This window comes from Triturus cristatus, chromosome 2_2 (assembly GCF_964204655.1).
Source record: "Triturus cristatus chromosome 2_2, aTriCri1.1, whole genome shotgun sequence".
NCBI lineage: Eukaryota > Metazoa > Chordata > Amphibia > Caudata > Salamandridae > Triturus > Triturus cristatus.
In genome coordinates this window covers 756,648,008-756,673,926 of record NC_140582.1, presented here as the reverse complement: position 1 = coordinate 756,673,926, position 25,919 = coordinate 756,648,008, and the positions used below count along the sequence as shown (strand labels likewise).

The 25,919-nt window shown below is 44.6% G+C and overlaps 1 protein-coding gene across 2 annotated transcripts in view; it reads left to right on the top strand.

Annotated features, from left to right (window-relative positions):
- Window positions 1-25,919, top strand: part of VPS37A (VPS37A subunit of ESCRT-I) — a 431,421-nt gene that overhangs the window by 221,984 nt on the left and 183,518 nt on the right. For both annotated transcript variants that reach the window (XM_085642012.1, XM_085642013.1), the window contains exons 5-7: window positions 5,035-5,251; window positions 5,335-5,405; window positions 23,408-23,535. In XM_085642012.1, coding sequence (XP_085498138.1) covers window positions 5,035-5,251; window positions 5,335-5,405; window positions 23,408-23,535 — 416 coding nt within the window. The remainder of the gene's footprint in view (window positions 1-5,034; window positions 5,252-5,334; window positions 5,406-23,407; window positions 23,536-25,919) is intronic.

The window sequence follows — 25,919 nt, the reverse complement described above, 5'->3', positions numbered from 1 at the left end:
AGCTCTACATGCCAAGAACAGATGCATACTGGTAAGTAGCATATTCCTTATAGGCAAGCAACATATTTTGTGCATGCTGAAGCCCTTCTCTCACATTTGTCACTGGTACTAATGCCTCTCTGGCTATCACTGATGATAGCCTTCACTACTCCATTTTCTGGCATTTGTTGAAGCCAGGTGAATATGGTTCAGCTATCAGATTTGGATACTGAGCATTCCAGTGTCTTAGATCCTGAACTCCCCCTGTGCATTTTTTTTTACCTTGAATGTATATTTTTCCTGTCCCTACCTTGCTTTCTTTGCTATATTCGGAGGTGCTTTTGGGGTTCCAGGTGGGGTGGAAGCGCTCCAATAACATCCACCCTGCCAGTTCTTAACCCTCGGTTCCATTTGTTTAGCTTACAAAATTTTACCTACCATATTACTTACTGATGGTCTTTTTCCCACCTGACTCTAGCTTCCTTACAGCCCCATCTGCTTTCCACTTATTGCCCTCTCTATTTTCCACTTTACCCCTGCCCTGGTGCTTCCCTGCCTCACCACAGTGTTTCTCCCCACACCGACTTTTACTTCCTGTTGTGGTTCAGTACCTGCTCCTCCACCAGCTCCTCCTCTTTTCATTTGCTGCCTTCCTTGCCATAGTGCAGTGTGCTGTTCCTCCTTGATTGCCTTTCACAATGCATTGATTATCGCTGCTTTCCACAATGCACTGCTTATTTCTTGCTTCCTTTTGATGTGACCAAGCCTCTCCTCCCCTCACTCTGCAGCTTTGTCTTGCTGCTTCTCCACTCCAGCATCATGGTCCTCTATTTTTAGCTTTTTCAATCATAATGCTATAGCAAACCTCCTTACACATTGATGAAGCAGTCTACATTTTCTCAAGTGAGCCTTGAGGCATGCAGAACAGAGAAAACCAGTGGTAAGCTGGAGTCAGCACTCTGCTCTCAGGGTTGAGTAGGCTACAGGATAGTTAGCCCATTCAGTGACTAGGAAGCGGTGCATCCATTTCTGATAAGCACCTACCTGGTTTTCTGCACCTGATAATCTTGTGTTGGAGCCTAAACAATTGCATTATGTCAATTGTTTCTCTGCCATGGTCAATAAAATATTGCCCTCGGTTCTTCCTGGAGAGGGCTTAATCACTTGCTAACCTTCTATGAGGCTGGTATCAAAATATTTTCTAAAGATGCTTTTAATCCCTTATCTCACCCTGGCTTGAGAGAATCCTTTATAATTGATGCATCAATAATCTGTATGTTTTGCGTAAGTTTATTTTTATAATGTTTGTAAAAGTAAAGCATTGGACATTTTCTGTTGAAATAGAAACATTGGGGAATGTTGTAATACTGATGAACGATTCATCTACAACGAAGATGTTCTGGTCCTGAAATTCAGTATAACCATGATTTCTATTGTAATGTATAGATTGACTTCATCGACTTTGAGGAAGCACAGATTACCCTCCTGCGTAGGCTTCATGCTACCACCACTGTTAACATAAGATATGGCCCACAAGGGGAAAACACCAGGCCTATAGTCTCCACAGAAGGTGTTTGGCAGGGGTGCATTTTAGCTCCCTTTCTCTTTTTAATTGATACCAACGACCTAGAGGCATTTTTATTAGACAAGGAAATCCATTTCCCCCGAATTGGGGGCAATCCAGTCCCGCTACTATCATGCGGATGATACTGGCTAATGGCCCTGACAGCAAACGGTCTCCAAAAATCACTCAATGCCTTCACAGATTTTATATTGGCACTCGATTTCAAAGTAAATTTTATTAAATCATACACTGTGGTGTGTGGCCCTAAATCGACTAAAACCAGTCCTTTTGCTGTAAGGGATAAGAGTATTGATAAATTGAACAATTTTAACCATTTAAGGAATTTTTTTAATAATAAGATGAATTGCTAACCATTTGTTACTGCAAGGGTGCAACATGCGGGCAGGGTTGTGGAGGGGCTTTTCTGCTTTGCCTTCAAACTGGTCCATAAGCCGGTGACAGAGCTGGTTACACTTTACAAAGTCAAATGTTTGTCTGTTGCATCATATGGGGCAGGAGTTTGGAGTTACCATAAAAGTTGCCACTTACAGGTCTTGGAAAACAAATTCATAAAAAGGCTATTGATGACACCAAATAGCGCCCCTACACCAGTGGTGGCTGCTCACATTTGAAAGTGGTGTGGTGTAAACTTTCTGGCGGAGTGCACCGTGGCGAGTGAGCGCAGTGAGCAAGCCTGTACAACTTAAGGGCAGTTCGGGGGTGTTCTTCCCCGAAGATGTTTTTTTTTTTTTTTTAAAGAGTGCGTAAATGGTGCATTTTCAAGCAAATTTGAGAAGCAAGAAGGTCAACGTTCACCCACCACATAGCTCCGCATTGCCATGCAGACTGGATTTTATTCTCATGCTTTACTATGTTCTTCGCCCTGTATTGAAGAGTGACACACACGGGCACGGGCCTGACCCATCCGACCCATAAATAAACAAGAAACGTGACCCCCTGCAGACTGGGACTCGGCTGAGTGCTTCACGCTCTGCAGCAGGTCATGAAGCCACATGCTGAGGGCGGCAAGACTGTCTAAGCCGAATTCACACCAGCAGAATTAATACCACCGACAAACGTTAGGAATTCTTTTTGAAAATGTTGTCAGGGCAGTCAGGCGGGGTGCAGGGAGGGACTGGTGATATTTGTTTTCATCACCTACACCAGGGCCTCAACATTTATTATGTGACGTGACGCAGCACAGTCATGGCCGTGATAATGGCCAGAGCCTCTGGCAATTATTACGGCCTTGACTGTGTTGCGTCACCGAGCAGAACTGCTGACTTTAGTTTGGAGATGAGAGGTGTTGAGCTGCTGTGCGATACCGAAACCTGGTTCCCGGCCTTCAGGTCGGGGAAGTGAACCAGGATCGGGTCTCAGCATAGACGAATCATGCAGGCCCAGGGCCTCAACATTTATCATATGACTTGATGTAGCACAGTCATCATGGCCGTAATAATGGCCAGAGCATAACTGCTGACTTTAGTTTGGAGAAGCCAGAGAGACACCAAAGTCAGCAGCTGTGCTCTGGCCACAGTATGGTCATGGGCCACAATATTCAGTGCACAGTCAAGTCTCACGCTGACACGCAACAATAGATGCACAATGCAGCGATGCGCACTTGCGCAGGCTCGGTACAGCTAGTAGTCTAGTCAGGACTCACTCACTGTCGATCCTTAACCCCCCCCAGAGTCTGACTGACACTAGTAGTCTGCGCTCAGGTTCGACGGCAGCTCACATACATTACCTGCAGCAAGATATGCACTGGCCTGGGCTGCCCATGATGATCTGACTGAGCGAAGTAAGTAAAGGTCTCCCAGGGCAACGAGGTCAGGCGGAGCTAGAGTGCTCCTGGTTCTCTCACTCCCTTCTGTGTGTGCAAATGGCATGCAAGCACTGAGGGGAGGGGGAGCTCCCGTAGCGGAGAGAGCGGGGCTGAGCTTTCTGAGGGCAGCAATGTCCAATCACTGCATAGCTTCACAAAAAAGCTATGCAGTGATTGGTCAATATGCCCCCATGCTTCTGGTCATGCCCCCAGTCACAGGTTCTGCCGCGTTCTCTGGACACTCTGCCTAGAGACTAAAGCAGCCAATCCAGGCGCTGCTAAAGCAGCGCTTGAATTAGCCTGGGGCAGGAGAACTCGCCGCTCCTTAGACTTCAGACCACCCCACCCCATCTCCATTGTACAGGCGAGAGAGGCAAGTACCTCAAGACTGCTAATGTCGGGCTGGTCAGGGAAAGGCACCAGGCCAACCCGACATGCGCATTGTTGCTGCACTGGCTCAGGGAAGGCCTAAGTCTTGTTGCGAGTTGCTCCTAACCCCACCCTCCCTCTCCGTGAGTGATGTCACGTCAGTAATGGCATGCCCGCGGCTGAGTGAGACAGCTGACGGCTGCTGTGCCGCGGGCTGAAATTTATTATGAAGTAAGTGCTCCTACTGGTGGACCCCTAGGGCAAAATAATCAGTGGGGCACGCCCCAACGCCCATATAAAGGAACCGCCACTGCCCTACACTCTTTTGTCATCGTGAGTTGGAACTGGAATTTTTAGAGGATCGTGTAGATATTGTCATATTGCCCCTTTGATTCTATGGGCAAAAATGTGGCTGTCTGAGGAGTTAATGTTTTCAAGGGAGTTTATTAAAGATTGTATTAATCTAGATAGAGCACTGCTGATCCCTTGGCTCCGATTTGTAAGAGATAAATTCCACGAGATAGGCCTGGGGCATTACTTTGACAATTCTGCTAGTATCCACACAAATGTGAAAGTCATCATAAAAGAGGCGTATTATTCCGGGGTAAATATGCGCCGATCACAACTTGAGGTGACAGGTTTCCCATGTGTGTTCCCTGCCCATCAGAAATTTTGTCTAACATTCACCATAAATGTACAGACACAATTTTATTTAAATAGACTTTGCTTAGGTACTATGCACTTTTTAATGGCTTTCCTGAGACAATCCCGATGGGTTGACAAACTTGTGCCCTGCCCATGCGATAATTTGGCAGCTTGGAGCACTTGGCACCTTATGCTATTTTGCCCCCTTTATAAAGAGCCGAGGGGACATTTTTTTGCTCCACTTTTAAGAGAAATCAGGCCCTATAATTATATCAAGGGCTTTAATTATCTGCATTCTCTGGCTACCATCGCTTTATGCACCGCGGTTTCTAATTACATTAAAGTTGCAATGGCTATTAGGAAACATTATGAGTCATGATGTCATGAGCATGATGGGTGATGCATCTTGTTGTGTTAAGTACCCTGTATTGTGGACTATATCCTTTTTTAAATGATTGATTTTTATGAATTTCTTTTTTAATAGTTTAATCTAAGCCGGTGTAAATAGGCCATGGAAATTTTAATTTGTAATGTTTGTTTTCAAACGTTCATGGTCTCTGGAACCCAATAAAGTTACTTTAACTTGACTGCATAGACTACTACTTTAAGACTGATTCCTGTTCATTAAGATGATTTTTCTCTTTGTTTGTAGTTTATATAGTAACCCAGCTGGAATGCCTCCATATGCTCCTCAGGGGTTTACGTTTCTTCCCCCCTATCCGACACAGGAAGCAAATAGAGCTGTTCCAGTTACTGACACAGGTTTGCCTCCGTCTCCAAACTGCTCTACTGCCAAACCTGCAGCTCCAGGCTACGGACTCATCGCAGACCTACCAATTCCTGTTCCTTCAACAGAAGCGCTATCACAGGTTAAAATGACATATTCTGCAGTGCACTGAGGCTCAAAATTGATAATTATGCTATTATCAGTTGTTTCTGTTCTTTTGTCTAGGTGGGCCTTAATGGGTTTAGCTACAAGATGCCAGATGTTCCTGAGGTTTTTCCTGAACTGTCAGAATTAAGGTAAGCTCAAAATGGGGATCTTGTTTATCTTCCTATTGTACATGAAAGCCTATGTTTAATAGCCCATGCCTAATCTCCTTATTACAGTCCTATTAAGGACCTCACAATTCACCTGTGATCAGAAATAGATCGCTCCACTATACTCTATTAGAACACTGGAAGACAATGGAATGCTCCTGGCCCCGAATGGCTGGTAGAAGCCTGGAGCATCAACATTCCAATGTTTGTTCACAGCAACAGCTGTGACCAAAGGCCTCACAGAGCCCTAGGGGATTTTATCAACCTCAGGCTCCGTGAGGCCGATGTTTTACAAACTAGGAAAACCTCCAGAGCAGCCAATGCCATACAAACTCTCTTTTTTACAACCAACTTATTTTATGTCCTATGGTTTTACATAAAATGGACATCAACCTCCCTGACACTAGTTGGAGTTGTTCATCTGCAAATGCAGATTTAAAACACTTACTTTTTATCTGCCCCTATGTTCACAATTTTTGGAAAGATGTTTGGTTTCAGATTAATTCAATTTTTTTTACTCCTCCGTTCTCTTTTTCATTGCCCGTCTATTTTTGGGTACTTTTATCTCCTGATTGGAATTCTTGTTCATTTAATGTGAAGATTTTAGATTTACTACTTGCGGTTGCTTTTCAGCAGATTACCAAGAATTGGAAAGACTTTACTAAACTATGTTTCCAAGCATGGTGGTAGGCTGTTAGTCATAATCATAGGTTTGATATGGCCTATGTGCATCCTGTTTTTTATTACTATGAAAAGTTTGACCTTCTGGTCACCGGTTACGATGTTTCTTGATGCTAATATTTGGCGCTCTTTTTCTTGAACTCCTATTCAACAAGAAGTTTCTCAACCTCCTTGACTTTCCTTTTATTGATATTACAATTTTCTGATTGTGCTCATTATTGCTACCTTATTTTTTGTACACATTGTATTAATCTTTTGACCGTTCACTTCAACCCACCCCATTCCACTTCCAATGTAACAATTGTTTATATCCAGTTTTACCTTTTAGTCCTTCTATTCCTATTTGTTTGATTGTTTGCTAATTTATAATGTTATGTCCTTGTGCCTTATTTTGTGTTCATAAACCTATGTTTTTTAACTAAAAAAGATCCTTCTCTAGGGGGCTTTACTGACCAGTAAAGGCCCGCTCCCTTGTTAAAGGCCCTTGCCTTCAGCAGTGTATTTATGTGTGTATATGTAAAGGGGATTTATTTAGCAAGCAAACATATGTAAGCAGTACATTCATGTCAATGTATTTGCTGAACATTTGAGGCTGTACGTCGGAATACTTCTAAAGAATATTCAATGCAAATATAATAGATTCCATCCATACTTATCATAGAATAATGAACATAGAATACCTCATTATTACTGAACACTATCTTGTGCCCGAGCATCGGTTTTAACCTCAAAACATTTTTTGTCAAAAATAAAGGAAATGTGTGAGCTGAACTCACCAATTTGCCTGGCAGTACCACACTCCTCAACAGAACACCTTTTGACAACATAGGAGATGAGGTGTGAAACAAACATAGTCAACTGCCTCCTCCTCGTTAACATCAAAACCCTATCCTCTTTGAGACCTTGAGCTTAACAACTTACAAGTCTCTGGTCAGGGCACAGCCTCCCCAAATATGTGAATAAAAGAGATTGTCTCTTATGGCAAACTAGATTGACATTTTTGCCAGCAGAGATTGGAAAATGGTGTTACTCCATAGATTTCCTTATCACCAGGAAATAATAAGGTTTATGTTTGATCTGGGACAACTAAACAATTTTCTCAAACAAGAAAAGTTTGATTATGCTGATAATATAACCAGTCCTGCAGACTCTTCAAGAACAAGACTGAGTGGTTTCTCCAGACCTGCAGAATGCTTATTTCATTTTGCCAACATCTATGCAAGAATGGGATTACCTTTGGTTTGTTATATGAAATGACATCATCAATTTGCTATCTTGCTTTCAGTCATTGTCCTTCATTTGAAGATCACTAAAATCTAAATGATGTATTTTACCTTCACAAGCCAGGTGGAATAGACTTGCCTTGGGGCAAAAAGATGGAGCTGCGGGACCGTGCTATGGAGTGGAATTTGTCCGCGTATCTTTTAGGAAAGGCAAACATAATAGTGGCTTTTTCCATCAGACTGTTTTCCACCAATCAATATTGTGGACTACAACTGGAAGTGCCAGATCAGTCTATCCACTCCTGAGGCATGTAATGATATTGATCTCTTTCCCACTAGGAAGAATAGGAAATGCAGACTGTTTTGCAGCCTCTGATTTCAGAGAAAAATGTGACTTGGAGATGCCCAGTCTCTACCATAGACTTGTCAAATGCACTACTCATCTTCACCAGTTCCTCCTAAGAATGTGTTCAAAGGATTCATTTTTACTAGGCTCATGTGATTGACCGGAACTGGGCCAGATTGCCATGATAGCAGGACTTTCTGCACCTGAGTTTTGTATTTTCATACTGTCTTACTTTAGTGGAAAATCTTCATATGCAGAACAGAGTTGGTTATTTCTCTTAAACCTCCCAGTGCTAAACTTGCAGGACTGGAACTTGAGAATTTAGGATTCCTACAAAGATAAGACTAAACTGAAGGTTCGAGGCATATGAGCTGCAGATCACACACTGAGGATAAGATCGCCATCTGGTGTTGGGCTCGGATGATTGCAGGTTGTTGTTGTCTTTGGAGAAGTCTTTGGTCACGAGGTTGGTGACTCCTCCCCTGGACAACAGTGCGCATGGGCATCCACTCCATCGGCAGATTGTTTTTTTCCGCCATTGGGTTCGGATGAACTTTTTTCCGCTCCAGCAGAAAACTTCCAGCAATCAATTTAACTCTTTAATCTTCATTTCATCGACGTCGACATCAACTCGGACCGGTTCCGGAAGCGGCTGATGGACAGGACACCCTTCAAAAAATGCCCCCAGTGTGGAGCGAAGTTCCCCCACAGTGACCACCACGAGGTTTGCAACCTCTGCCTGTCGCCGGAACACAACGAGTCCACCTGTCCAGCTTGTTCCGCTTTCCGTTCGAAGAAGACCCTCCGGGACCGAAGAGCTCGACGCCATATTATGGCCAAACCAGCTCCAGAACCGGAGGACATCTTTGCTCAAGATGTTCCCGAAGACGACACCGAAGATCTCGAGATCGTGTCCGAAGCCGACGATTCCGATGACCTCATCACTCCAGGGCAGCGTGTGAGTACCACCCCCCCTGCCCCTGCCCCATCCAAAAAAGCATTGGTCAAGACTCCGCCAGTTGGGCCCAGTCGCGACCGGAAATCCTCTTCAGAAGCCCCGCCCTCGGGCCCGGCTCCGAAGACAACTAGGCCTGTGGGTGGCTCGGGCTCGAGCAAACCTCACCTAATTGTGCCTTTAACACCCTCGGCACCCAAACACCCATTGTCGGCACCAAAACAGGCTCCAAGACCGAAATCTCCTTCGGCACAGAAACGTTCCTCGGCACCGAAGTCTCCACCGGCACCGAAACGTTCTTCAACATCGATGCCTGAAAGTCCATCGGCACCGAAACCTCAGTCGGCACCGAAACCTCAGTCGGCACCGAAACCTCAGTCGGCACCGAAACCTCAGTCGGCACCGAAAAATCAGTCGGCACCGAAAAATCAGTCGGCACCGAAAAATCAGTCGGCACCGAAAAATCAGTCGGCACCGAAAAATCAGTCGGCACCGAAAAATCAGTCGGCACCGAAAAATCAGTCGGCACCGAAAAATCAGTCGGCACCGAAAAATCAGTCGACACCGAAAAATCAGTCGACACCGAAAAATCAGTCGACACCGAAAAATCAGTCGACACCGAAAAATCAGTCGACACCGAAAAATCAGTCGACACCGAAAAAATCATCGGAGCCGAAAACTGCGTCCCCGCCGAAACAAGCTCATAAAGACCCGAAGCGGACGTCACAGACACCACCTTCGGAGCCAGATGATCTTTTTCGACCAGATCCTACTCAGAAGCGGATCTATATCAATCCTAAAACGGGACATGTGACTGCCATCCCATATAAAAAGCGGAAGCTGGACACTACACCTCCCCCAGCTCCCATACGGAAAAAGGACTGTGCTACTTCACCACTTCGTCCTTCCTCTCCTGTTTTACCTCCTAACCCGTCCCCCCCTCCTCCTCCTGATTCTCCTTTACCTTTACCTTTACCTTTACCATCTCCCTATCATTCACCTCCTCCACAGGATGATAATGATGACTTAGGGGGAGGGGCGGACCCTGATTTATTTGATGATCCTGTTGACCCAAACGACCCTTTTACGTTCCCAGACCCAGCACCCATGGATGACTGGTCTTATCCTATACCTGACATGCCTGACCCCACTACCTACCCTTCCAAGCCCTCCCCTCCTGATGACCACCTAGGGTACGGCCAACTTATAAATAGGGCAGCAACATTCCACGGCGTTACTATGCACACAGACGCCATTGAAGAGGACTTCCTCCTTGATACCTTTGAGCAGTCACAAAAGACTGTTCACATACTGCCCATGATCAAAGGGGTCATAAAGCATGCTACTGAAGTCTTTAAGGACCCTGTTCGAGCTAGGGTTCTCAACCCACGCATCGAAAAAAAGTACCGACCAGCCCCGCAAGACCCTGCATACATTAAGGCCCAGCTCCCTTTAGACTCCCTAGTCGTATCAAATGCCAGGAAGCGCGCTAACTCACAGACAACTGGAGAAACGCCTCCCCCAGACAAGGAGTCTAAGCTTTTGGAAGCCTCGGGCAAACGGGTCGCCGCGCAGGCGGCTAACCATTGGCGTATTGCGAATACCCAGGCCCTGTTAGCCAGGTATGATAGAGCGCATTATGACCAACTTGAGGACCTTATGCAACATCTGCCTGAACCTTTTAAGTCCCAGGCCTCTGACCTCATCCAAGAAGGCAAATTAATATCTAATGCCTCCATTAAATGCGCCTTAGATGCAGCAGACACTGCTTCTAGAGCGGTCAATACTGGCGTCTTACTCAGACGACATGCCTGGCTCCGTATTTCCGGTTTTAAACCGGAGGTTCAAACCGCAATTCTAGCTCAACCTTTCAACCAAGAGCAGCTATTTGGCCCTGCAGTGGATACTGCATTAGAAAAAATGAAAAAGGATAATGAAACTGCCAAGTCTATGGGAGCACTGCAGTCTCATCAAAACCGGGGTTCCTTTCGTCGCTCCTTTTATAGAGGAGGCTCCAAAAACACATCAACTGAGACCACGTCCACCTTTAAAAATTCAGGACAAACATCCCCTAACAGAGGTTACTTCCGGGGAGGTTATAGGGGAAACAATAACAAAGGTCGAGGACGGGGCAACAACAACAACACCCGCACCTCACCAGCCACCAAACAGTGACTTGCCACCACTCCCCCCAGACCATTCCACTCCGGTCGGGGGGCGACTCCAACAATTCCTGCCTGTCTGGACTTCCATCACCACAGACAGGTGGGTAAGACAAATTATCCAGTCTGGCTACTGCCTCGAACTCATACAATCCCCCCCAAACATACCGCCCAAACAACGTCCAATGTCCTCGCATCATCTCTCTCTCCTCAAACAAGAAGTTCAATCCCTGTTACAAAAACATGCGATAGAACCAGTCCCCCTTCAACATCAGGGAAAAGGGGTATATTCTCTATACTTCCTCATTCCCAAAAAGGACAAAACACTAAGGCCCATACTGGATCTCAGACTACTAAACCAGTATATACATTCGGATCATTTTCACATGACCACTCTCCAACAAGTCCTCCCACTTTTACAACAGGGAGACTTCCTCGCCACATTGGACCTCAAGGAGGCATACTTTCACATCCCTATGCATCCCGCTCACAGAAAATATCTACGATTTGTGGTAGATGGGCAACACTATCAATTTACAGTTCTCCCATTCGGAGTAACAACAGCACCCAGAGTGTTCACCAAGTGCCTAGCAGTCGTGGCAGCGCATCTCAGAAGACAACAGATCCATGTCTTCCCCTATCTGGACGATTGGCTCATAAAAGCCAATACATACCAAAAATGCGTTCTCCACACTCATCGCACGATTCAAACTCTCCACGATTTGGGATTCACTATCAACTACCCCAAATCCCACCTACAACCTTCCCACTTACATCAGTATCTAGGAGCAACCATAGATACATCCAAAGCCATTGCCTATCCCAGCACAGCCAGGATAGCCAGTATACAAAATCTCATCTCTCAATTTCAAACTCATCCATCTCTTCCAGCAAGAGTGTTCATGCAGCTCCTAGGCATGATGGCGTCGTGCATCTCCATAGTCCCACACGCACGACTTCAAATGCGTCCCTTACAACAATGCTTAGCACAACAGTGGAACCAAGCTCACGGACAACTTACCGATCTGGTGTTGGTGGACAGTCGCTCACTTCGATCACTGAAATGGTGGAACACCATCAACCTGTCCAAAGGGAGACCGTTCTTAGAGCCTCTTCCACAAGTTGTGCTAACTACAGACGCATCTCTCACGGGGTGGGGAGCCCACCTCCTTCACCATACCACTCAGGGCAGATGGACCAGTCAACAAAAACTGCTCCACATCAACCACCTGGAACTCTTAGCAGTGTTCCTAGCACTAAAATCCTTTCAAATTCACCTAAAGAACAAAACTGTCCTCATACGCACAGACAACATGACGACAATGTATTATATACAGAAACAGGGAGGGACACACTCTCTCCAACTGTCCCAACTGGCACAGCAAATCTGGAGATGGGCAATTCCCCAAAACATCTACCTGTTAGCAGAACATCTCCCAGGGATCCACAACCAAGTGGCCGACCTCCTAAGTCGCCACACACAACAGATCCACGAATGGGAACTACACCCCAAGGTTCTACTCCCCTTCTTCCAAAAGTGGGGACAACCAGACATAGACCTGTTCGCCACTCCCGAAAACACAAAATGCCCAACCTTCGCCGCCAGGTTTCCACACCCACAGTCGAAGGGCAATGCCCTATGGATGAACTGGTCAGGCAGATTTGCGTACGCCTTTCCGCCTCTCCCACTAGTTCCATTTGTGGTACGCAAACTGAAACAACAGTCACTAACACTAATACTAGTGGCTCCCACTTGGGCACGTCAACCGTGGTTCACCACACTTCTGGAACTATCTTTAGTTCCACATCAAAAGCTACGCCTCTCCCCGGATCTGTTAACCCAGAACCATGGAGAAATCAGACACCCAGATCCTCAAACACTGAACCTAGCGATCTGGCTCCTGAGGTCTTAGAGTTCGGTTACCTCAATCTCCCTCCAGACTGTATGAATATCATAAAAGAAGCCAGACGCCCTACTACTAGAGCGTGTTATGCCGCTAAATGGAAACGATTTGCCATCTACTGCGCTAATAATAACATACACCCATTGGATGCTTCCATCCAAAACATCATTTGCTATCTACTACACTTGCAAAGATGCAATCTAGCGTATTCCTCTATACGATTACATCTAGCAGCCTTGGCAGCCTACTTGCAAAATAGGCAACACCTGTCCCTTTTTAAGGTACCAGCCATCAAAGCGTTTATGGAAGGTCTCAAAAGGATTCTTCCCCCAAGATTGCCACCTGCCCCAGTGTGGAATCTCAATGTGGTTCTAACAAGACTCATGGGCCCCCCATTTGAACCTATGCACAAATGTGAATTGCAATTCCTAACATGGAAGGTAGCCTTCCTTATCGCAATCACTTCCCTGCGCAGAGTAAGTGAAATACAAGCCCTTACACTTGAAGAACCTTTCTTACAACTACACCGTAACAAAGTGGTTCTTAGGACAAACCCTAAATTTCTTCCAAAAGTGATTTCCCCTTTCCACCTTAACCAATCAGTAGAACTACCGGTCTTTTTCCCAAATCCAGACTCGGTAGCTGAAAGGGCCCTACATACCTTAGATGTTAAAAGAGCATTGCTTTATTACATCGACAGAACAAAACCTTTTCGAAAGACAAAACAACTCTTTGTTGCTTTCGCGCCACCACACAAAGGCAACCCGATCTCCAAATCAGGAATAGCCAGGTGGATAGTTAAATGCATCCAAATATGCTACCTCAAGGCTAAACGTACACTCACAGTTCCCCCTAGGGCGCACTCCACGCGTAAAATAGGGGCTTCTATGGCCTTCTTAGGCAATATTCCCTTAGAAGACATTTGCAAGGCAGCCACATGGTCTACCACGCATACCTTCACTAAACACTATTGTGTTGACGTGCAGGCCAAACAACAGGCCTCCGTGGGCCAGGCTGTCCTAAAAACTTTATTTCAAACTGCTGCAACGGATACAGGCGACCACCGCTAAGGGGAGCACTGCTGTATAATCTATCCTCAGTGTGTGATCTGCAGCTCATATGCCTCGAACGGAATATGCTACTTACCAGTATGCATCTGTTCTTGGCATGTAGAGCTGCAGAGTCACACACGCCCGCCCGCCTCCCCGGGACCTGTATCTGTTCCAGCATCCGTCTTACTTAGACATTACACATGGACATCCTTTCTTTCTTTTCTATATACTCCATCTTTTCCCATCATGGCGAAAAACAATCTGCCGATGGAGTGGATGCCCATGCGCACTGTTGTCCAGGGGAGGAGTCACCAACCTCGTGACCAAAGACTTCTCCGAAGACAACAACAACCTGCAATCATCCGAGCCCAACACCAGATGGCGATCTTATCCTCAGTGTGTGACTCTGCAGCTCTACATGCCAAGAACAGATGCATACTGGTAAGTAGCATATTCCTTATGGAGATTATGCTAGTGTGTAGATACTCTCAATGGAGGACAGTCTATTTGAGCAGGTGAGAGCAATTTGTATCTCCGTGTCTTAGTGAGCCTTTTGGTCCGAATCAAGTAGAGACAATAAAGATCCTTCAGTTCCCAGTGGCATTAGCTGAAAAAGTACTGAAAGTTGGTGCAGTGAAAGTCCACTATAGCTGCTTGCATTTATTTGCCTGACCAAAGCTCATTATTGAATTGTTGTTTGATTAACAACATCTGATCCTGCATGTTTCCCTCTTGGGTAGCCCTAGAACCTTTTTATCACTTTCTAGATAAGTCTCACTTTTCATACTACTCATTCTTGCTTCAGTATGTGTAATAGAAAATGGTGTTCTCTACCAAGTGTTGTTCATAAGTATTAATTGTTAATAAATATCCGTCTGGGTGGGTGGGATCCCAAGAACACAATTAATAAGCATTGGCAAAGCCAATACATTTGGCTTGACAGGGTAGTGCAATAGTCAATGTTGCTGGTGATATTTTTTAAAATAAGCCTTTAACAAGCCATTCATTTTATTATTATTATTCCTGTAAGAGAACAAGATATATCACCACCTAACCAAATTGCACACAGTTACAATGTTAAAATATGATTTAAACACTTTATTATAGCAACTTTAAAAATAAAACAAACAATAAATCACCAGTGAACTGGGCACCTGAAGTGCAGACAAAATAAATAGCTTGTGTTCAACATTAATCAAAATAAATAAACAAGGCATAAGAAACACAAAAAGTCGAAGCGCGCTTTAACTCCTCCCTGGCCGATGTGAAGGAGGAGTCGCAGTGCTCTAAACCTCGTTCTGCGAAACCTGTGCCTGGGTCTACCACACGTTTTCCTGTCTTTCCTGGAGCCGCAGCAACCCCAGCCCAGCTTAAAGAAGTCTATGGCACCATTTGCCTCCCATTTGGGTGACCTGACCCTCCTGGTGCGATCCAGTAGTGGATCCGTACTGGCGCCGATCGTGCCTCTGCTACCGCCCCCCCGGCCCATGCATGTCTCCCAATGCTGCCAGCCCCATTCTTATCCCTGATGACCCGGATAGGCTCCTATCGATGCCGACTCTGGCACCGACGGCCCCCTTGGGTGCTGGGTCAGTTCCTCAGCCTTTGTTTGAGGGGCTAGAAATGAAGGAAGATTGATAGAGGTCACTGGATCGTTTACAAGACCAGCCTGAGCATCAAATGAACTGGTATGAGGAATAAAAATTGTTCCTAACTGTCGTGTAGAATAGTGTCAATTCTGTTACGGGAACAGAGGCGAGAATTATGCTGAACTCTGTTCCCTTTTATTAACTAACAACCTGTGATAAAAACATCTTCTTTAAACTTCTTTTTGAAAAAAAAAAAGTGAAGAAACCATCTTTAATCTTCTTTTCTATAAGAAAAACATTTAAAACTAAAAGTTGCATGAGTCCTTGGGCGAACACTCCCAGAACAACCAGTAGCATCACAGCTGTAGTCCGCCGGAGTAGCCAATCCGGATCTCTGATTGCTTGACTTCCTTGACTGTGATCTTTCACTTTGGTCGCGCGAGTCAAGCCGCCATCCATCTCGCACTGGTCCAGCTTTGTGCCTTCTGCACCTATGACCAAAGATGGGAGTTAGGCTGGATCTACGTTTCCATGTACAGATACAATCCTTAAAGATCAGTTTGTGAAAAAAACATCAACCGAGTCTTAGGGCATACATTAATAACGTACATTATCATAAACTTTGAACTTGCGCCCTGGGGTGAGATCCAAACAGATAATCCTCGCCTCCTTGTCCTTAAAAGAATTTGACCTTTCCTACATGACTGTGAGTAACAATTTGTATTCTGTGTCAGGACCGGAGAAGAGGATTATGCTGGTTCAAAGCTTGCTCACCACCAAATGAGCCAAATCCAGCACCGGATTGAAGTAAAATCTCTTGTACGTAGAATCTGAGGGTCAATCCACAGCATTCATAATGTCCTTTAGAGGGAATTCCTTAAAAGCCATGGCTCCTCTGGTGGAACGTTCCCCGAAGGCAGTTAGGTCGATACCTGCTTCCTGTATAACCCATTGCATCCATCGTGCAATTGTGGGAGAGGACACTGCCGCATCCGGTTTCTTCCGTACAAAAGAAGTTGTCTCTCACTCGGGGGTCGAAACTCACATTAGATCACACCATTTTGGGGAGCATGGAAAGGCTGGATACATGATAGTCCTCGTATTGGATTTTGTCCTTCTGCGGAAGGTGAATGGTACCCCTGAAGGAGAAAAAATCATTCCAGTTATAACCAGGACTCGGACATCCGATACCCGTCTGCAAGAAACTAGGCACAATAGCATTGCCATCTTGGCAGAAAGTTTGTTATGAGACAGGAACCTGTTTGGCTGTCAAGAAAGGAGAAAATTAAGCACCTGATTGACGTCTCATAGCACGGAGTACCTCAGGGCAGGAGGGAGAGACAGTCTAGTTCCCCTAAGTAATTGGCAGACAAAAGGGTGCTCCCCCCCCGCGCACTGTCCACCGGAGAGTGACCTGCAGAGATGGCCTATCTAAAGGTACGATATCCGAGATCACAGGATCCAATACCACTCTGCATATACCATAGTGTCCATCAGGTCCAGGCTGGTTTGTACCGCTTGACTGTGCTGTCTGCCCATACCTTAAGAGAGTAGCCCGTCAGGTTGGCTCAAAAGCCCTGGGATCAACCATCTCCTGTAATCTGCCATGCCATTAAGTGAGCTCTTCAGTATTAATTGGTGGGGAATCCGATCTGGATTGAGAAGGATGTGAGGAAACTGGGGGAGTTGGATTGGAAAATCCCAGGAAAGTTCCAGTAGAACCGGAAACCACACTTGAGACTGCCAAGTCGTAGTGGCCATAATTACTTCCACCTGTTGGTGCCGGATCTGGGCCGATGCTCGAGTGATCATGGCATATCCCTTCACTACCGCCCAGTCCTGAAAGGCATAAGTCACAGACACCAGAGGATCTGGTCTCCAGCTGATGAACAGGGGCAGCTGGTGGTCTAGCTGGGATGCAAACAGGTCCACAGAAAATGGACCCCACCTGGTCTGTAACTGTGTGAACACTCAAGGATCTAATTTCCAGAGGCTGGAGTCCCCGCAGGTAACGGGAGTGCAGGTGCCACCTAGTTTTCCTGACCCGGTAGGTATTCCGCTGTGACCGATACCTGATGGTCTGGGCATTATTTCCAAAAGTTGAGTGCTTTGGACCATGTACCCCCAAGATGGTTGATGTATCTGACTGCTGTCATGTTGTCTATTTTGAGCAATACACATGAGTGAGCTCTGTCCTTCATCCAACATCTGACTGCAAATGAGCCGACCAAGAGCTCCAAACAGTTGATGTGCAGTGCCTACTCCTGAGGAGACCATGACCCCATGAAAACTCGCCTCAGCGCAAGCCCGATCCGGAGCTGCTGGCATCTGACTCTTTGCTGAGATCCGTAGCCGATCCGAAAATTGCCCTCCCATTCCAAGATGGCTTGAATGGAGAAAGACAGCTGCCTGACTAGACGAGGGAATCTGGCGCAGGGAAGTCCAAGGCTTCCCTAAAGTGTGCCATAATTCCTGTTGTATAGTGGCAACCTTTTGTGATGGCAGGCTGACTGTTTCAGTCAAGGAGTTGATCTTGAACCCCAAAAATGTTGCAATCTGGGATGGGCTCAGAAGGGATTGCTCTTGGTTTATTACAAATCCTAACCGTTCCATGAGGTCTATAGCTGTGTGCACCTGGACCCACATTTGCTGGGGACATTGGGCCATGAGGAGCATATCGTCCAAGTAGGCATGCGGATGCTGCACTCTCAAAGGTGCTCCACCACCGGTTTGAGAACCTTGGTGAAGCACCCAGGAGCGGAGGACAGTCCGAAAGGCAGATATGAAAATTCAAATGCCTGCTGACGCCAAAAGGAACTGAAGGAAAAGCAGGTGCAGTGGGAATATGGGGTTCACCAGATAGGCATCCTTGAGGTCGAGGCATACCATCCAATCCGAGGGTTGCAGGACATCACTTAGGAGGTGAATTCCCTTCATCTTGAAATGCCTTTATACCAGCCACTATTTGAATTCTCGCAAATTTTTCACTGGACATTGACCCCCATCAGCCTTGTCCACGGGAAAAATATTGCTGACAAACCGGTGGAGATGGATAGAAGTTGGTTCGATAGCTCGCTTGGTTAACAGAGCCTGAACCTCGGTGTCTATGAACACTTTTTCTGCTGCAGAAAATTGAATCGGGCGAGGTCTGGACGCCTGGAAAGGGGTCTCGTAAAACTCTATGTTGAAACCCTGGACACTCACCCGAATTGGAGTTGGCAGCGTGTCTTCTAGAGTCTTTCCCTCAGAACCTCTGTGCCCCGGTGGAGTAAAAGTTCGCAAAGCGTGATTGATCCTGGTAACCATTGCCTCACCTGGAGGGATTGATCTTGGTAACCATTGCCTCGCCTTGCCCTCTAGAGTTGGGCTGGGAAGCAAAGCGGCCAGCCGAGCGGCCTCTACCACGGCCTGCCCCGTGGAAAACCCGGGAGGGGAACACCTTTTTAATGGACATCTGGGCTTTGTCTAACTAAGTGAAAGTATTGACTAACTTTCTGAGTTCCTTGACTCCGAAGGGGCCACCTCTCCCGCCTAAGAGATGGCCAGATCCCCAAGCTTTGGGTCCACCTTTATCAGTAGAGATCATCAGTGTTCCGTGGACAGAGTGATGTTGGTGTTACCTAAAAAGATAATTGCCCTCTGTTCCCATCCCGAAAGCGTCTCTGTGGAATTCACGGTGCCTTACGCTTTGGCGTCCTCTGCCATATCCAGAATCTTTGTCAAAGGGCCCACTGCATCTAAAAGCTTGTCCTGGCAAGCCCGCCAGGAGCAATCAATTCATTTCTTAGGGTCCTTTATAAACTGAGCCAGTAGCATTGCAATTTTCAGGTCAATTACGGGAGTTTGGGCCACTTTCCCCTCTAAACTGGGCCTAGGGCATTCTGCTTTCAAACAGCAACGTGCTTCTTTTTCCAATGGCCTGCACAGGCTTTTGGCCACATACTGTGCTACCTTGTTGCAGGGAACCCATTCTATGGACCATGTGTGTAGAATCTAGTCTGGGTCCAGCATATCAGACTGTCTTGGTCCTAAGGGTACTTCACTTGGGTGGTGGGGGGGAGGGGGGGGGGGAGGGGAGAGGAGGGGGTGGTCGCCATGGTCTAGACGACCGTGCCTCCTGATCAGCGGGAAAGTCGTCATCCTGGGGCTCTAGAGACACTGGGTGGTCTTCTAATTTGGGCTCTGCGGCTGAAGGAGGCAAACGTTAAGAAGCTTTTTCCCATGAAGTCATGTTTCAAGTGTTCAAAGGGATTCAAGTCCACCCCCTCCTCCCAGGGGCGCTTCACCAGCGCAGACTCGGGTTCTTGTGGGGCTAGGGCTGGTATTGAGGAAGAGCCAGGCGCATCTGGTGCTGTCTGCAGTCTCTTGGTGCACTTGCGTGCAATAAGCTGCACGAGGCGCTCTTCCATAGGCCCCATAGCCTCATCAACCACCCAATATATGGAGGCATCCAATGCATTCTAAAAATCAATCCTAGTGGAGATTTGGCACTACACCCGGCTCGCATCGGATCCTGTCCGTTTCGTAACTGACAGGAATCGTGCACGCGATGGTGAAGCCGCCGGAGACACAGCGCCACCTAGTGGGCAGCTGAGTGCACCACAGCACTGTAATTGTCGGCTGTGAAGGAGCAGAAAGATGCTCCCGCGGCCAGAGAGGTTTCTAGTGAGGGTCGCTGCTAGAAAAAACAAAGCAGTAACTTTCAATGTAATGACCAGTAAATAAAGGTCGACAAAGTTACATATACACGTTTATAACAGAAAGAAGAAGAAAACTACTTAACTGCTGGCTGGGAGCAATGAAGAAAGAGGGGGATCACAGTCAAGAAAGGACTATATCAAGCAATTGGAGGTCCGGATTGGCTACTCCGGCGGACTACAGCTGTGATGCTATTGGTTGTTGTGAGAGTGTTCTCCCAAAGACTCATGGAACTTTTAGTTTTAAATGTTTTTCTTTTCCAAAATAAGTTTAAAGATGATTTCTTTGCTCTTTTTTCAAGAATAAGTTTAAAGCAGATGGTTTTTATTAAAGGCTAGTTAATAAAAGTGAAGAGAGTCCAGCATAATCCTCACCGCCGGTCCTGACATACAATTGGGTGAGGCCAGTGGTCTGGATACCTCCCCAGATTCTGGCCTGCTTTCTTCCCCTACCATGGCTATGGAGGAGAGAGCTTCATATACTATGGTTGTGAGAAGGGCAGCCGAGGCCCCGGACCTTCAGCTCCCTGCGGTGGAAGTCAAGGCGAACATCTTGACAGAAGTCCTGGAGCCAGTTTCTCCTCCTCAGAACCCCTTCTGCATTTCAACGAGGCCTTGACTGATGTCCTTCTGGTAACCTGGTCCAAGCCCAGCACAGGGGCTACTGTAAATAGGACAGTCGCCCGCCACCATTGCCCTGCACCAGATGACTCAGAATTCCTCCCCAACCAACCTATCCCTGAGAGCTTGGTGGTCCAGGCCTCTACCTCACAAGACGCATTTCCTTCTGCACCCGCCGGACAGGGAATCCAAGAGGTTGGATAGTTGAGGCAAGAAGATTTTTTATTCTGCCAGCCCTGCATTGAAGTCCGTGAACACTGCATGCCTATTGTGTTTTACTCACACTCCTTGTGGGAAAGAGTTGCACAAGTGCTGCTACAGGTCCCAGAGGAGGTCCGGGTCATTCTCTTCCAAGCGGTATCGGAAGGGAGAGAAGCGGCAAGGTTCACCATTCATTGTGGGCTTGACACCACCGACTCACTGGACAGAGCAATGTTATCGACGGTGGCTGTTTGATGCCACATCTGGCTGAGAATTTCTGGGGAGACAGTTCTTGGGAATTGGGATTTCACTTCGGCCGAGGCCAGCAGGGCTCAGGCAGGGACAGCTGGGCAGTTGTAGGGAGGATTCTGGAGCTTGTTGTGTCCCTGTCACTCAGAAAAGGAGGTCAGCCAAGTGCCCCTTGGAGTCACTCTGGTAGTCCTGTTTTGAAGGAGATGGGCCTCTACTTCAAGCAGTTAGGCAGGCCCCAAGCAGCTGGGCAGTCTTCTGAAGAACAAGACATGCCCCAAGCAACAGGGCAGTCCTCCGATGTACAAGGCCGTCCTTCTGAGGTGCTCCACAGTTCCAGGAGTACACTGATGAGTGGCTAAAGAGGTCCAATATTTATACCTGGTGTCACCCTTTCAAGTGAGGTAAGCTTCTAATCCACCCCCACTTCTGGTTCTGGAAAGTACCTTCCTTCCCCTTCCTCCCCATGCCCAGCCTGCAAGGGTTTAGAGTGACAAAAGGCAGGTGTCCAATTCCTTTGTGAGTGTGCTGGAGGCAGCCCTTTGAAATGTAAGTGAGGCAGGGAACAGCTGCACCCTTCCCATCCTGGCAGGATGGCCCTCTTTCCAGCTACACCCAGGTCCCATTGTTCACTGGCCCAATACACATTACTGATTAGGGAGCAATTATTAGGCCCAGGCAGCTGGAAACTCATAGAAGGCCCCTAGAAGTATAGGGCAGGAACATGCCAGCTTTTTAAAAGCAATTGAATATAATGGGAAACCCAATCTGTCCTTGAGGGCTTGGGAAAATCAAATGAACGGGTAAAAGGCGACTTCAAGGGATTTATTTGGAATACTCGGTTCTATTGCTTTTGATATATATTTTTTTTAACTGCAAGAATTATTGATAAACTCGCCAGAAAGATATTATTCAAATGTATTTTATCTAAGAAATATTTTTGTTCCTTGTGAGGACATAAGAACCAATGAACCAATCACAAAACAATAAATATTCAAAACACGGGTATATATAGAAAAATGTTTTATCTTTTGAAATTTATCAAGTGTACTACACAGTTATACAAACAATGTAACAAGAGGAAAATAAATACAATTGTATAATCCTTCAATGTCACTATAGTAAACACTTCTTCTCATTGTACATTATTTTCCAGAAGAGAGTGTGAATGTCGACGTTTCAGTCTCTATGCATTTGTCCATGAGACCATCTTCAGGACTATCATAAATTTAACATTTGACCCAATTGTATAATCCTTCAATGTCACTATTGTAAACTCTTCTTCTCATTGTACATTATTTTCCAGAAGAGAGTGTGAATGTCGACGTTTCAGTCTCTATGCATTTGTCCATGAGCCCATCTTCAGGACTATCATAAATTTAACAGTTGACCCCTGAATGGTGTTTCCAAAGATTCAAGAATTATAGAATACAATTTCTACGTATATGTCAAATCGATCGTTCTGTAGTTTTTGTTTAAGGTGAATAATCGTCAAACTCTGGCGAGTTTATCTATAATTCTTGCAGTTAAAAAAATATATATCAAAAGCAATAGAACAGAGTATTCCAAATAAATCCCTTGAAGGCGCCTTTTACCTATTCATCAGCTTTTTAAAAGCTGCATTTTCAAAATTGTTATCTCCAATAAAGAGGATTTTAAATGACAATCTAACAAAGTCCAAACAAGACATTTCTACCTGCTCCCAATAAAAAGTTGTGCTGCTGCAACAAATGATGGACGGAGTGCTAAATACATTCTCCCCCAGCTTTCTAAGGTTCTAAGGTACAGAATTAAATGCATAGCCAGAAAGATGGACATAATAATCCAGTATTCCTAAAGCTACTACATGCTTATGTAGTGTGTGCACTACATAAGTTTAGAAATAAATTATTTGTATGCAACTTACTGACTTCAAAAGAACAGAAAGGTACGTTAGCTTTCCCGTGGTTCACATAGACTAGAATGTTATAGCAGTGTCAACAAAGAGTGTTTAACTCACAATAGTAATACATTAATACATGTGGGTTAGGACAGTAGGGGCAACATTCCAGTGTACATGGATAACATACCCTTTCGTATGTCCACTAACGTGTAGAATGCACATCATGCCCACAGAGTATTAGACCACTTGCTTGTGCCAGTGCACATCTTCCAGTGTGCAGGCTACAGAAACAAATTACCTCCTTTATGAAAATTGCCTATCTGTGTTTTATCAGAGCTTTTAATCTGCCAAGTGTATTTCAACAAGTTTCGTAAAGTGGAAAATTGTTTACCTTATGTGCAAGGATTTTTTTGATGTTACAGTGCATCAGAGCTCAAAGACATGAACGACCAGGAAGATCTATTATTGGAGCAGTTTCTGAATCTCCCACTGCTGAGACAGGTCATCATGGATAAAGATGAATTAGTGAAAAACATCGAAGAGCTAGCAAGTAAGACTTAACAAGTTTAACTTATGTATTAAATGGAGGAATGTATGTCTAATGCAAGCATAACTTGCTTAATATGATCAGCTACAAATAATTCAGAATAAGTAGACTTTTATAGCGAGCCAGAATGTGGTGTTACTAATGTCACTTTTCCATTGTACAGCCAAAAAGATGTTCAAGATTAGCATAAAGTCATGACATTGTGAACACTGATACTACTTATTGGTGCTGTGTTTCTTGCTTCTGTCAAAATAATTGACCCATTGACATAGACTAAGTGAAACACAATTACCTCCTCGCATCTCTGACACAATATCGAAAACAACAATACCATGATGCGATCAATTTATTGTCTAAAATATGAACTACATAAATATAGTTTGCCTATATTTAAATTGGTAAATAGAAAATATATAGAAAAAAATACCGTTACCCACCAAAACTGGTAAAAAACATACGGAAATATTGTTTTTTAATATTTATATATTTGAAAATAGTAAATCATAATTCTTTTAATACATAACATTCAGATATATATATATATATATATATATATATATATATATATATTCTGGGATCAACAGCAAAATATTACATACATTACCACATTAATTAAATATAAAAAACTGTAAAATACCCCGAAAAAGGCTTTCACAAAAAAGATAATAAAATAAAAAAAGTGTGTATGTATGTATGTGTGTGTATGTGTGTGTGTGTATATATATATATATATATATATATATATATATATATATATATATATATATATATATATATACTAATAATTTAAAATAAAAAAAATAGCTATATTTAAACAATGTTAAGAAATGTATTAAAAGTATGGATCTGTTATTCCTACTCCAGTTTATGCAACAGTATTGACATTGTAGTCTTTCAAAGGGGTTACCTTTAATATTCCCACTCCAAACAGATCAACAGTGGGGAAAGTATTGGACTTAGGAGGGGTTAAATTTGCTATTCCCACTCCAGTCTGTGCAACAGTGAGGAAGTTACTTCACTTAAAACACATTGCATATTTGAAGAAACCCTATTAATTTAGAACAAATATAAAGGTTTTATTATGAAAATTATTAATTAACCAATACAAGTATAAAAAAATAAACAATTTACTTAATGTTAAACAATTTTATGATTATCAATTAAAAAGATTATTTATTTCTTAATTTCCCACACTATTCCCCCGCAAACCTAGCAGCCCACACTTAAAATATAACTAAAATAAACAAGTATAACACAATTAATAATAAATTAACCAACTAATAATAATTGAATCATTAATTGACTTACCACATTATACCCCTACAAATGTAGCAACCCGCTACGAGACTATAAAGTACTATTGCCATTTATTGAAAAATTATAAATTGGTTAAAATTACAAACCATATTTAAAATATTATTAACAATTAATCAAACAATAATAACACAGAAAATGAATATAGGAACTAAAACACATTAAGATACTTAAAAGAACAATATTTTATAACTAATATTGAAAAAAATATTCTTGACAATGATATTACTTACCTATGATATTTTTGTATCACAATATTCTTTTTCAACGGTTCTGTATACTACTATTTACAACTAGATATCTGAATACTACCTCCTCATTCTCATCGCTGCACTATGATCCACCCCCTTTCTCACAATTCCTCAAGCTGGTTTTTATTTCCTAAGAAACACGTTAAACAAATCCCTGCAATTCCCCTCTTTCTCATTTCTTTGGGCTCCTGAAGTTGCTTGGATACTCCTGGTTATCTAATTTCCCAGCCAACTGTTATTTTTTTCCTTAAGGTGTTAGTCACTCAGGACAAGTTTCACAGAAAACCTCCCCTAGGGCTTGTGCTTAAGAGCACATGTTCTCTCTTCATGATCGTGACCTCGCAAGTTGTATTAATTAAATTAACTCTTGTTATGTCGAGAATGTCACCTCGTAAGACCGGTTTTAAGCCTTGTAGTGCCTGTTACCGCCCGATGTTGGTGATGGGCCCCACAACTTATCTGTCTGTGGTGCCTGGAGTGCAACCATGATACCAAGTCATGGCCCGATTGCTGGATACTTCTCCAGTACTGGTATACTTTCTCCCTCTACCGTGGCTATGGAGAAGAGAGCCTCGTACACAAAGGTGGTGCGGAGGGTAGCTGAGGTCCTTGACCTTCATTTGCCCTCGGTGACCATCACGACTACCATCTTGACAGAAGTGCTGCAACCAGGAGTCTCTTCATCGGAACCCAACCTCCCGTTTAACGATTCCCTCACTAGCATCCTGTTGGGGACCTGATCCAAACCCAATACGGTTTCATGTTAATAGGAAGATCACCCGCCACCATCGCACCACGCCAGGAGACCCAAACTTCCACACC